The sequence below is a fragment of the Somniosus microcephalus genome, chromosome 2, assembly GCF_052327205.1.
Source record: "Somniosus microcephalus isolate GS21.2 chromosome 2, FLI_Smic_1.0, whole genome shotgun sequence".
NCBI classification, from domain to species: Eukaryota; Metazoa; Chordata; class Chondrichthyes; order Squaliformes; family Somniosidae; genus Somniosus; species Somniosus microcephalus.
The window spans coordinates 385,567,828-385,582,248 of record NC_140988.1 but is presented as its reverse complement, the minus strand read 5'-3'; the positions used below and the strand labels follow the sequence as shown (position 1 = coordinate 385,582,248).

Here is a 14,421-nt window from a genome sequence, read left to right as displayed (position 1 = left end):
CAGTTTGCAGAACTCCTACGTGCCACCGGGGACTGAAGAATGCGGAGTATGTCTTCATCCGCCATGACGCTCACTGGGATCCGCTCAAGCCCCCTTACACTGGTCCTTTCCGCGTCATCGAACCAGGAGACAAATCCTTTTCGGTCGACGTCGGAGGGAAGCCGGATCACATCTCGGTGGACCGCTTGAAGCCGGCTCACCTGGACCTGGACCACCCTGTTGTAGTCGCTCAACCACCCAAACGTGGCCGACCGCCCGCAGCCGCCGCACCAGATCAACCAAAGACGCCTGCCAACTCGACCGCGCTCGCCGCGCCTGCTCAGCCACAACCGACTGCCAACTCGACCACCGGTCATCAACTTCCTCCACCAGGGTATCGAAGTCGATCGGACAGGCTTGTCAGGCCTCCTCCTCGCCTCACTTTTTCTGTTAAAGACAATTCTTGGGGGGCGCATGTGGCGGAGCCACCAAAGGACTCCGAGCGGTTGTACATAATTCCTTTAACAACAATGTAGTTACTGTCTGTGCCTGTACCTTTAATGACACTGTTTGACTGTACAATGTCTAGTTACCTTTACAGCGTGGTTTCAACGTGATGACGTCATGCCGTTAGTCACGTGATGCCCCAATGGCGGGAAGAACGTGATGACGTCATGACGTCAGTCTTCCGACCAGAGGATCAGTCCTCGTGGAGCCCTCAGGGAGAGTCGACCTGTTATTGATGTGTTCTAGCAGTTTCCAGTTTAAACTCAATTCGTTTCATTACAGTTCATTATTTTAATTGCCTGAGTCGAACTCAGTCTTTTTGATAGGAACCTCCGTTCCTACAATGAATTAATAACGCAGATAGAAATGAACAGGTTTGATCTAATGACGGAGCCATTACGGAGACATGGTTGCAAAGTGGCCAGGGTTCGGAACTAAATATTCCAGGATACATAACTTTTAGAAGAGATAGGCAAAATGGAAAAGGAGGAGGGGCAGCCCTGATAATAAAGGATGGGATAAAGACAGTAGAGAGAAAGGATCTTAGCTCCGAAAATCAAGAAGTAGAATCAGTTTGGGTGGAGCTAAGAAACAGCAAGAGGCAGAAAATATTGGTGGGAGTTGTTTATAGGCCACCAAACAGTAGTTGTAATGTAGGGCAGAGTATAAATCAGGAAATTAGAAGCACATGTAACAAGGGCAATACAGTAATCATGGGGGACTTTAATCTCCATATAGACTGGGCAAACCAAATTTGCAGTAATAGTGTCGAGGATGAATTCATGGAATGTATGCAAGATAGTTTTCTAGGTCAGTATGTTGAGGAACCAACTAGTGAACAGGCTATTTTAGATCTCGTATTGTGCAATGAGAAAGGGTTAATTAATAACCTTGTAGTAAAGGGGCAGGGCCATTAGGGAAGAGTGATAATATGATAGAATTTTATATTGAGCTTGAAAGTGATTTAGTTAAATCTGAAATAAGGTCTTAAATCTAAACAAAGCAAACTACATAGTTATGAGGGGCGAGTTGGCTAAGGTAGATTGGGAAACTACATTAAAAGGTATGATGGTAGACAAGCAATGGCTAGCATTTAAAGAATTAATTCATAATTTACAACAAATATACATTCCTTTAAGGCACAAAAAGCCCACAGGAAAAGTGGTCCAACCGTGGCTAACAAGAGAAGTTAAAGATAGTATTAGATCAAAGGAAGAGGCTTATAATGTTGCCAAAAAGAGTAGTAAGCTTTGAGGATTGGGAGGATTTTAGAATTCTGCAAAGGAGAATCAAGAAATTGATAAAGAAAGGGAAAGTAGAATATGAGAGTAAACTAGCGAGAGACATAAAAACAGACTGTAAAAGCTTCTATAGATATGTAAAAAGGAAAAGATTAGCGAAAGTAAATGTGGGTCCCTTACAGGCTGAGACAGGAGAAATTATAATGGGGAATAAGGAAATGGCAGAGAAATTAAACAAATACTTTGTGTCTGTCTTCACGAAAGAGGATGCAAAAAACCTCCCGGAAATAGTGGAGAACCAAGAGTCTAGTGAGAATGAGGAACTGAAAGAGATTAGCATTAGTAAAAAAATTGTACTGGAGAAATTAATGGGACTGAAAGACGATAAATCCCCAGGACCTGATGGCCTAGATCCTAGGGTTTTGAAAGAGGTGGCTATAGAGATAGAGGATGTATTGGTTGTCATTTTCCAAAATTCCATAGATTCTAGAACGGTTCCCGAGGATTGGAAGGTAGCAAATGTAACCCCACTATTAAAGAAAGGAGGGAGAGAGAAAACGGGGAACTACAGACCAGTTAGCCTGACATCAGTAGTAGGGAAAATGCTAGAATCTATTATTAAGGACGTGGTAACAGGACATTTAGTAAATAATAATAGGATTGGGCAGAGTCAACACGGATTTATGAAAGGGAAATCGTGTTTGACAAATCTGTTTTTTGAGGTTGTAACTAGCAAAATAGATAAGGGGGAACCAGTGGATGTGGGGTACTTGGATTTTCAGAAGACATTCGATACGGTGCCACACAAGAGGTTATTAAACAAAATTAGGGCTCATGGGATTGGGGGTAACATACTAACATGGATTGAGGATTGGTTAACGGATAGAAAACAGAGAGTAGGAATAAACGGGTCATTTTCGGTTTGGCAGGCTGTAACTAGTGGGGTACCGCAAGGACCAGTGCTTGGGCCTCAACTATTCACAACAATGATTTGGATGAGGGGACCAAATGTAATATATCCAAGTTTGCTGATGATAAAAAGCTGGGTGGGAATGTAAGGAGGATGCAAGGAGGCTTCAAGGGGATGTAGACAGGCTAAGTGAGAGGGGCAAGAACGTGACAAATGGAATATAATGTGGAGAAATATGAAGTTATCCACTTTGGTAGGGAAAAATAGAAAAGCAGAGTTTTTTAAATGGTGAGAGATTGGGAAATGTTGGTGTTCAGAGGGACCTGGGTGTCCTTGTACACGAATCACAAAGTTAACATGCAGGTACAGCAAGCAATTAGGAAAGCAAATGGTATGTTGGCCTTTATTACAAGAGGATTTGAGTATAAGAGTAAAGATGTCTTATTGCAGTTATATAGGGCCCTGGTGAGACCACACCTGGAGTATTGTGTACAGTTTTGGTCTCCTTACCTAAGGAAGGATATACTTGCCATAGAGGGAGTGCAACGAAGGTTCACCAGACTGGTTCCTGGGATGGGGGGATTGTCCTATGAGGAGAGATTGAGGAGACTAGGCCTATATTCCCTAGAGTTTAGAAGAATGAGAGGTGATCTCATTGAAACATACAAAATTCTTACAGGGCTTGACAGGGTAGATGCAGGGAGGATGTTTCCCCCGACTGGGGAGTCTAGAACCAGGGGTCACAGTCTCAGAATAAGGGGTCGGCCATTTAGGACTGAGATGAGGAGAAATTTCTTCACTCAGAGGGTGGTGAATCTTTGGAATTCTCTACCCCAGAGGGCTGTGAAAGCTCAGTTGTTGAGTATATTCAAGACAGAGATCGATAGATTTTTGAATATTAAGGTTATGGCGATAGGGCAGAAAAGTGGCCATGATCTCATTGAATGGCGGAGCAGGCTCGAGGGGCCGAATGGCCGACTCCTGCTCCTATTTCTTATGTTCTTATGACACTGAGAGTGTGAAGTGGAATGTGCTCCATTTCCCACGGTGGACATCCCTCTCTGCTGAGCAGAAATACTCCTGGTGCAGAGCGCGATGGAGTGTACCCTGGTGCTGATAGACATGGAGCGTTTCCGATACTCTACTCTCTGTTTCTGACACTTCCTACAATGCTTAATATTCAAATCCTCTGTTCTGTTTCTCTAGGATCTCACCATGGAAACGGAGTTGGAGGCTGTAAATGGGAAGAGCGTGAAAGCTGTCGATGTGTTTGCTCACGCGCTGAGATACTTCCGGAAGAATGCCTTAAAGGTGAGGGAGGAGGTCACGGGGGGCTGAATTCTGGCCTTTTCACCCCAGGGTATGGACGTCAACCCCAGCTCAGACCCAAAGGATGGGAATCTCCAGCAACTGTTGCATGTTGGGGTCCGATATCAGATAGGTTCGCGACCCCATCAATCCAGCTCCCAGTGAGGGGGATTGAGGGATACGGTGAGGGGGGATTGAGGGATATGGTGAGGAGGGATTGAGGGATATGGTGAGGGGGGATTGAGGGATATGGTGAGGAGGGATTGAGGGATATGGTGAGGGGGGATTGAGGGATATGGTGAGGAGGGATTGAGGGATATGGTGAGGGGGGATTGAGGGATATGGTGAGGAGGGATTGAGGGATATGGTGAGGGGGGATTGAGGGATATGGTGAGGAGGGATTGAGGGATATGGTGAGGGGGGATTGAGGGATATGGTGAGGGGGGATTGAGGGATATGGTGAGGGGGGATTGAGGGATATGGTGAGGAGGGATTGAGGGATATGGTGAGGAGGGATTGAGGGATATGGTGAGGGGGGATTGAGGGATATGGTGAGGGGGGATTGAGGGATATGGTGAGGAGGGATTGAGGGATATGGTGAGGGGGGATTGAGGGATATGGTGAGGGGGGATTGAGGGATATGGTGAGGGGGGATTGAGGGATATGGTGAGGGGGATTGAGGGATATGGTGAGGGGGGATTGAGGGATATGGTGAGGAGGGATTGAGGGATATGGTGAGGAGGGATTGAGGGATATGGTGAGGGGGGATTGAGGGATATGGTGAGGAGGGATTGAGGGATATGGTGAGGAGGGATTGAGGGATATGGTGAGGAGGGATTGAGGGATATGGTGAGGGGGGATTGAGGGATATGGTGAGGAGGGATTGAGGGATATGGTGAGGGGGGATTGAGGGATATGGTGAGGAGGGATTGAGGGATATGGTGAGGAGGGATTGAGGGATATGGTGAGGAGGGATTGAGGGATATGGTGAGGAGGGATTGAGGGATATGGTGAGGGGGGATTGAGGGATATGGTGAGGAGGGATTGAGGGATATGGTGAGGGGGGATTGAGGGATATGGTGAGGTGGTTCACATGTGGATTTGATTTATACAAATGCTAGTTCGTTCTTTCTGCTTTGTTGGGCTAATTTCCTCCGACTATTCCCGAAGAGTTTTATGTTTGTTTGTTGTCAGGAGTTGACCGACCAGTTCTTGATCGCCCTGGACAGTGACGATGTGCGCTGGGTAATCACTGTACCGGCCATCTGGAAACAACCGGCCAAACAGTTCATGAGGGAAGCTGCGTATCTGGTGAGCAATGACACCAGGTCAATAATCAGTCAGTGCGTTTATATCAAAGATCAGAGAGAGATATCAGAGGGAGAGAGAGAGAGATCAGAGGGAGAGAGAGAGAGATCAGAGGGAGAGCGAGAGCTATCAGAGAGAGAGAGCTATCAGAGGGAGGGAGAGATATATCAGAGGGAGAGAGAGAGAGTGAGAGAGAGAGCTATCAGGGAGAGAGAGAGCGAGAGAGAGGGAGAGACACTATGTCTAGCTCTGCGTTTATGAGTTCAATTATATATGTTCTTTTTCTGTGCTTTGGCAACATAAGATGTATCTTGTCACCATGCCAATAAAGCAACTTGAATTGAATTGAAATTGAAAGAGATCAGAGGGAGAGAGAGAGAGAGAGTTCAGAGGGAGAGAGAGAGAGAGAGATCAGAGGGAGAGAGAGAGTTCAGAGGGAGAGAGAGAGATCTGAGGGAGAGAGAGAGAGAGAGATCAGAGGGAGAGAGAGAGTTCAGAGGGAGAGAGAGAGATCAGAGGGAGAGAGAGAGATCAGAGGGAGAGAGAGAGCTCTGAGGGAGAGAGAGAGAGAGAGATCAGAGGGAGAGAGAGATCAGAGGGAGAGAGAGAGAGAGATCAGAGGGAGAGAGGGAGAGAGACATCAGAGGGAGAGAGAGATCAGAGGGAGAGAGGGAGCGAGAGATCAGAGGGAGAGAGAGAGATCAGAGGGAGAGAGAGATCAGAGGGAGAGAGAGAGTTCAGAGGGAGAGAGAGATCAGAGGGAGAGAGAGAGAGATCAGAGGGAGAGAGAGAGATAGAGGGAGAGAGAGAGAGACCAGAGGGAGAGAGAGAGAGACCAGAGGGAGAGAGAGAGAGACCAGAGGGAGAGAGAGAGAGACCCAAGAGCTAAACCCAGAAAAGAGTCCCCTGAGTCAGCTGCTACTGAAACTAAGTACTCAGCCGGACCCTGACCAGCCCCAGACCAACACAGCCGTCCAAACACCAATCCGAGTGAACCAAATCATTAAACAATGCAAAGAAACCTACCTGGAACATTGGAACAAAATAACCGAAAGCCAAAGCAGATTAGAATGTTACCGGGCCCTAAAAAGAGAATATAAACTGGCAGACTACCTCACGACCATCAGAGACACAAAACAGAGACAGACCCTCACCAGGTACAGACTAAGCGACCACCAACTGGAAATTGAAAAAGGCAGATACAAGAAATCCTGGCAGCCTAGAGAGAATAGAATATGCGATCAATGTCTGGCCGGCGAGGTTGAAACAGAAATGCATTTCCTCCTAAAATGCGAAAAACTCAACACATCAAGAAACATATTATTCAACAAGCTAAGCCAAACAACCCCAGATTTCAAGGAATTGGATGATCTGTCAAAATTGAGATTAGTCCTAGGAGAAGGAGACAGACCATACCTTGGGGCTAAATATGTAACAACATGTCACAACCTGAGGACTGTTTAAAAGTAAGACTGTTTAAAATTAATATTGAACGTACCAAATGAAGTAGAAAGACTGTTTAAAATTAATATTGTTTAAAAGTAATATTGTATATACCCAACAAATGTCAAATCGATTGACACCTACAGAATGTTGGAAAACTGTACCTTTTTGCAATGTAAGCTTTGGCAATATGGTTCTCTGTAAACTTTCATGCCAATAAAGCATTTGAACTGAACTGAACTGAACTGAACTGAGAGACCAGAGGGAGAGAGAGAGACCAGAGGGAGAGAGAGAGAGACCAGAGGGAGAGAGAGAGAGAGACCAGAGGGAGAGAGAGAGAGACCAGAGGGAGAGAGAGAGAGACCAGAGGGAGAGAGAGAGAGACCAGAGGGAGAGAGAGAGAGACCAGAGGGAGAGAGAGAGAGACCAGAGGGAGAGAGAGAGAGACCAGAGGGAGAGAGAGAGAGACCAGAGGGAGAGAGAGAGAGACCAGAGGGAGAGAGAGAGAGACCAGAGGGAGAGAGAGAGAGACCAGAGGGAGAGAGAGAGAGACCAGAGGGAGAGAGAGAGAGAGACCAGAGGGAGAGAGAGAGAGACCAGAGGGAGAGAGAGAGAGACCAGAGGGAGAGAGAGAGAGACCAGAGGGAGAGAGAGAGAGACCAGAGGGAGAGAGAGAGAGACCAGAGGGAGAGAGAGAGAGACCAGAGGGAGAGAGAGAGAGACCAGAGGGAGAGAGAGAGAGACCAGAGGGAGAGAGAGAGAGACCAGAGGGAGAGAGAGAGAGACCAGAGGGAGAGAGAGAGAGACCAGAGGGAGAGAGAGAGAGACCAGAGGGAGAGAGAGAGAGACCAGAGGGAGAGAGAGAGAGACCAGAGGGAGAGAGAGAGAGACCAGAGGGAGAGAGAGAGAGACCAGAGGGAGAGAGAGAGAGACCAGAGGGAGAGAGAGAGAGAGACCAGAGGGAGAGAGAGAGAGACCAGAGGGAGAGAGAGAGAGACCAGAGGGAGAGAGAGAGAGACCAGAGGGAGAGAGAGAGAGACCAGAGGGAGAGAGAGAGAGACCAGAGGGAGAGAGAGAGAGACCAGAGGGAGAGAGAGAGAGACCAGAGGGAGAGAGAGAGAGACCAGAGGGAGAGAGAGAGAGACCAGAGGGAGAGAGAGAGAGACCAGAGGGAGAGAGAGAGAGACCAGAGGGAGAGAGAGAGAGACCAGAGGGAGAGAGAGAGAGACCAGAGGGAGAGAGAGAGAGAAAAGACCTGAGAAAAATATCAAACCAAAAGCATCGGCAACCAAACAATCCGGACCTACGTACTAGATACAATGAAACCCTCAAAAGATATAAACACACCATTAGGAACAAAACACAAAACTATACCCACAAAATACTCGAAGAAATTGAAAACTCCACCAATCCAAAACAATTCTGGGAAATGTGGAATAACCTGAGTACAACACAATTGCAAGCATTACCAATCCAAGATGGCGACATCTGGAGAACACATTTTGAAAACCTCTACAAAGACATCCCAAAAAACAAAACAAACCCAAGTCAACATCAGGTCACAGAAAAACTCCACACATTAGAAGCAACAATTAAAGACAACCAAAACCCTCTAGACTCCCCAATCACATGGAAAGAACTGGCCACAAAAACAAAATCTCTCCACCTAAAGAAAGCCTGTGGCCCAGACAACATCAAAAATGAAATGCTCAAGTTCAGCAATATGGAGATGCAGGGTGCGATACTCAAACTATTCAACATCATATTACGCTCAGGCTGTTTTCCCGATATCTGGTGCCAAGGACTAATCTCCCCCATATATAAAAGTGGAAACAAATCAGACCCAAATAACTACCGCGGCATCTGTGTCAACAGTTGTCTAGGGAAGTTATTCTGCAGTATTCTAAATAGTAGATTACTTGATTTTCTTAACAAACATAATATCCTCAGAAAAAACCAAATAGGCTTTCTTCCAAAACACCGCACCGCCGACCATATCTATACCCTTCACACCCTCATTGAAAAACATAAACACCAAACAAAAAATGGGAAAATATTCGCCTGTTTCATCGACTTCAAGAAAGCCTTTGACTCTATATGGCACGAAGGGCTCTATTATAAACTTCTTCAGTGTGGAATAGGGGGCAAAGTCTATGACCTTATTAAATCAATGTATCTGAAAAACAAATGCGGGGTCAAAATTGGAGACAAACGCACCGATTTCTTCACCCAGAGAAGAGGCGTCCGGCAGGGCTGCAATTTGAGCCCGACCCTGTTCAACATATACATAAATGAATTAGCAGACATGCTGGAGCAAAGCGAGTCACCAGGTCTCCGTCTCCTGGATGGAGAAGTGAAGTCCCTGTTCTATGCGGACGACCTGGTTCTGCTGTCTCCCACAGAACAGGGATTACAGCAACAACTAGACCTACTCGACAAATACTGCCAAAATTGGGCTCTAACAGTAAATCTAAAGAAAACCAACATCATGATTTTTCAGAAAAGACCCAGATGTCAGGAAAACAAATACCAGTTTACCCTCAGTGATACCACTATAGGACACACTATGAGCTACACCTACCTTGGTCTAACTATTACAGCATCAGGGAGCTTCAGCATAGCAGTGAATGCACTAAAAGAAAAAGCCCGAAGAGCCCTATATGCAATAAAAAGAAAATTCTACAACATCCAAATCCCAATCAAAATCTGGCTCAAAATTTTTGACAGCATAATCCTGCCCATTGCACTGTACGGTAGTGAAGTATGGGGCCCGCTAAATCACCAAAGCTACACTAAATGGGAAAAACACACAATAGAAGCCCTACATGCAGAATTCTGCCGAAGCATCCTTCGCACCCAAAGAAAAACGCCAACAAATGCATGCAGAGCCGAACTAGGCAGATACCCACTGATAATAAACATCCAAAAACGAGCACTAAACTTCCTAAATCACCTCAAATCTAGCTCCCCAGACACCCTTCATTTCAAAGCCTTTCAGACCCAAGAGCTAAACCCAGAAAAGAGTCCCCTGAGTCAGCTGCTACTGAAACTAAGTACTCAGCCGGACCCTGACCAGCCCCAGACCAACACAGCCGTCCAAACACCAATCCGAGTGAACCAAATCATTAAAAAATGCAAAGAAACCTACCTGGAACATTGGAACAAAATAACCGAAAGCCAAAGCAGATTAGAATGTTACCGGGCCCTAAAAAGAGAATATAAACTGGCAGACTACCTCATGACCATCAGAGACACAAAACAGAGACAGACCCTCACCAGGTACAGACTAAGCGACCACCAACTGGAAATTGAAAAAGGCAGATACAAGAAATCCTGGCAGCCTAGAGAGAATAGAATATGCGATCAATGTCTGGCCGGCGAGGTTGAAACAGAAATGCATTTCCTCCTAAAATGCGAAAAATTCAACACATCAAGAAACATATTATTCAACAAGCTAAGCCAAACAACCCCAGATTTCAAGGAATTGGATGATCTGTCAAAATTGAGATTAGTCCTAGGAGAAGGAGACAGACCATACCTTGGGGCTAAATATGTAACAACATGTCACAACCTGAGGACTGTTTAAAAGTAAGACTGTTTAAAATTAATATTGAACGTACCAAATGAAGTAGAAAGACTGTTTAAAATTAATATTGTTTAAAAGTAATATTGTATATACCCAACAAATGTCAAATCGATTGACACCTACAGAATGTTGGAAAACTGTACCTTTTTGCTATGTAAGCTTTGGCAATATGGTTCTCTGTAAACTTTCATGCCAATAAAGCATTTGAACTGAACTGAACTGAACTGAACTGAGAGACCAGAGGGAGAGAGAGAGAGACCAGAGGGAGAGAGAGAGAGACCAGAGGGAGAGAGAGAGAGACCAGAGGGAGAGAGAGAGAGACCAGAGGGAGAGAGAGAGAGACCAGAGGGAGAGAGAGACCAGAGGGAGAGAGAGAGCGACCAGAGGGAGAGAGAGAGAGATCAGAGGGAGAGAGAGAGAGATCAGAGGGAGCGAGAGAGAGATCAGAGGGAGAGAGAGAGAGATCAGTGACTCTATGGCAGTGAGGTGTGGGGACCGCTAACACAACAAGAATTTGCAAAATGGGACAAACACCCAATTGAGATCCTACATGCAGAATTCTGTAAAAGCATCCTCCGGACTCAAAGGAAAACAGTAAACAATGCATGCAGGGCAGAACTAGGCCAATATCCATTAATAATCACTATCCAAAAAAGAGCCACCAAATTTTGGAATCACCTAGAAATGAGCAACCCCCAATGCTATCACTACGACGCCCTGAAATGCCAAGAGCTGACCATAAAGAAGAATACCCTCAGTCAACTAGTCCTGGGACTCAGTGAAGTAACTACTAACACTACTAACAATAACCAGCCCCAGGACAGTGACAGCGTAACACAAAGAATTCGACCCAACACAATCGTCGCTAAGCAAAAGGAAAAATATCTGTCATATTGGGCAGAAACAGCAAAAACCCAAAGCAAACTCAATTGCTACTTGGCCCTAAACAGACAATACAACATGGCTGAATACCTGACCATGGTAAAGGATAGCAAACTGAGAAAAACCTTGACAATGTACAGACTTAGTGAACATAGCCTGGCCATCGAAAAAGGTAGACACAGGCAGACCCGGCTACCAAGAGAGGACAGGATATGCTCTCACTGCAGTCAGGGAGTGGTGGAGACAGAGATGCACTTCCTCACAGCTTGTAGAAAATATCAGGGCATAAGGGAGAATTTCTACCCAAAATTCACAAAAATATGCCTGGAATTCAGAAATTTGAATGACGACCAAAAACTCCCATACCTACTAGGGGAAGAGAGAAATTGTGTAACACTAGCGGCACACTATGTTACAGCTTGCCATAAACAGAGGGACAACCACTAAATATAAGAAAAGAGTATATATAAATTATCTGAATGTATATTTATACACTCAGGGATATATCTGTTTATACACTGTATGGATAGATCTGTAATTTTGTGTACAACCATGAATGTTTTTCGATGCTTTGGCAACATAAGATGTACCTTGTCATGCCAATAAAGCGATTTGAATTGAATTGAATTGAGAGATCAGAGGGAGAGAGAGAGATATCAGGGAGAGAGAGAGATAGAGGGAGAGAGAGAGATAGAGGGAGGGAGAGAGAGATATCAGAGAGAGAGAGATATCAGAGGGAGAGAGAGAGATAGAGGGGGAGAGAGAGATATCCGGGGGAGAGAGAGTGAGAGAGAGAGATATCAGAGGGAGAGAGAGAGAGAGGGAGAGAGAGATATCAGAGGGAGAGATATCAGGGAGTGAAAGCGGTCAGAGGGAGAGTATGGGGAGCGATATCTGACGGTGATATCAGAGCGATATCAGAGCAGAGAGATCAGGGAATGACATTAAGGAGATAGCAGAGGGATATCAGACCCTATTTTAAAGTGATACACTTTGTTGTTAAGTGCCACCTCTGGGTGGAGGGTTGAATTACAGTGTGGGACATGGGGATTTATTACGGAGAAAGTGACAGAGTGTGCAGTGGTGAGCTATTTAATATAGATTCTAGATATTTGCTAACTAATGTATCTGCGATACTCAGTAACGGCGGTGAGGCTCAACGTCTGTCTCCTTGTTGCCTCTCTCCCTCTCTCGCTGTCTATCCTGTGCCAGGCTGGTTTAGCCTCTCCTGAATACCCAGAGCAGCTCCTTATCGCGCTTGAACCCGAGGCTGCGTCCATCTATTGCCGAAAGCTCAGACTGCACCAACTGATCGACCTCAGCAGCAAGGAGGTGGCCAATGGATACGGCCCAGACTATCCCATCAACTCCAGCTTCAGGCAAGGTCGGAGCATCTCTTTCTGCTGTACTCTGCCATGTTGATTTTAAAACTATTAAACGGTTTCAGAGCAACACTCAAAGCCCAGCACCAGGACAGGTGGCTCAGTCCCTAATATGACTAGGCCATTCAGCCCCTCGAACCTGTTACACAGGAACAGGAGGAGGCCATTCAGCCCCTCGAGCCTGTTACACAGGAACAGGAGGAGGCCATTCAGCCCCTCGAGCCTGTTACACAGGAACAGGAGGCGGCCATTCAGCCCCTCAACTCTGTTACACAGGAACAGGAGGCCATTCAGCCCCTCGAGCCTGTTACACAGGAACAGGAGGAGGCCATTCAGCCCCTCGGGCCTGTTACACAGGAACAGGAGGAGGCCATTCAGTCCCTCGGGCCTGTTCCGCCATTCAATTGGATCGAGGCTGATCTGCGACCTCAGCTGCATTTCTCCGCCTTTGCTCCAAAGTCCATGACACAAAATGGTCCAAAGATATTTCACAGACAAACTGTAGGAGAATCAGAGCCATGAGAGAGAGGATAAGAGAGGTGACTGTAAGGTGGGTCAAAAAAATTGAATTTGAGGAAGTTTTTAAAGTAGAAAGGGGGCAGGATTTAAGGAAGGATTCGAGACCATGGGCTAAGATGGCTGAATGCACGTCCGTCAATGGAGGGGCGAAGGGGGGGGGGGGGAAATACGCACGAGGTCAGAATTGGAGGAGCGCAGAGCTCTCGGAGGGATGTAGGGCTGGAGTTGGTTACAGAGATGGGGAGGGAGCGAGGCCCTGGAGGGATTCGAACAGGAGGGCGAGGATTTAAAATTCCACGTGTTGTGGGATGGGAGCCAATGTAGGTCAGTGAGGACGATGGTGATGGGCCTTCGCGCGGGACAGGGGACGGTGGGGGGATTGATTTCTGGAAGAGCTGGAGTTTATGGAAGGCTGGAGGCTGGCCGGGAAACTGCGGGGCAATGGAGTCTGGATCTGGTAAAAACACGGACTGACTGGGCACCTCATGTGAGGGATTGGGGAGTAGACAGTGCCCATGGATCCTGTACCACAGCACGGGAAAGAAACTTTCTGGGTGAGGGAGGTATGGAACTGAACAGAGATTATTCAAAAGTATTGCTTTAGTCGGATGTTCCTACAGTACACCAAGGAATAAGAAAGAAGGACTTGCTTTTCTATAACACCTTTCATGAGCTCAGGACGTCTCAAAGGGCTTTACAGCCAATGAAGTAGTATTGGACTGTAGTCACTGCTGTAATGTAGGAAACGCAGCAGACAATTTGAGCATAGCAAGATCCCACAGCAAATAATGACCAGATCATCTGCTTTTTCTCAGTACTGCCCCTCCGACAGTGCGGCACTCCCTCAGTACAGTCCCTCTGACAGTGCGGCGCTCCCTCAGTACCGCCCCTCCGACAGTGCGGCGCTCCTTCAGTACAGTCCCTCCGACAGTGCGGCGCTCCCTCAGTACCGCCCCTCCGACAGTGCGGCGCTCCCTCAGCACAGTCCCTCTGACAGTGCGGCTCTCCCTCAGTACCGCCCCTCCGACAGTGCAGCGCTCCCTCAGTACTGCCCCTCCAACAGTGCGGCGCTCCCTCAGTACTGCACCTCCGACAGTGCAGCGCTCCCTCTGTACCGCCCCTCCGACAGTGCAGCACTCCCTCAGTACTGCCCCTCTGACAGTGCGGCGCTCCCTCAGTACTGTCCCTCCGACAGTGCGGCGCTCCCTTAGTACTGCCCCTCGGACAATGCAGCGCTCCCTCTGTACTGCCCCTCCGACAGTGCAGCGCTCCCTCAGTACTGCCCCTCCAACAGTGCGGCGCTCCCTCAGTACTGCACCTCCGACAGTGCAGCGCTCCCTCTGTACCGCCCCTCCG

General features: G+C 47.0%; 1 protein-coding gene across 1 annotated transcript in view; it reads left to right on the top strand.

Moving 5' to 3' along the window:
* LOC147123836 (heat shock 70 kDa protein 12B-like) overlaps nt 1-14,421 on the top strand; it is an 85,085-nt gene that overhangs the window by 45,362 nt on the left and 25,302 nt on the right. The window contains exons 5-7 of the mRNA XM_085967373.1: nt 3,844-3,948; nt 5,140-5,256; nt 12,377-12,548. Coding sequence (XP_085823499.1) covers nt 3,844-3,948; nt 5,140-5,256; nt 12,377-12,548 — 394 coding nt within the window. The remainder of the gene's footprint in view (nt 1-3,843; nt 3,949-5,139; nt 5,257-12,376; nt 12,549-14,421) is intronic.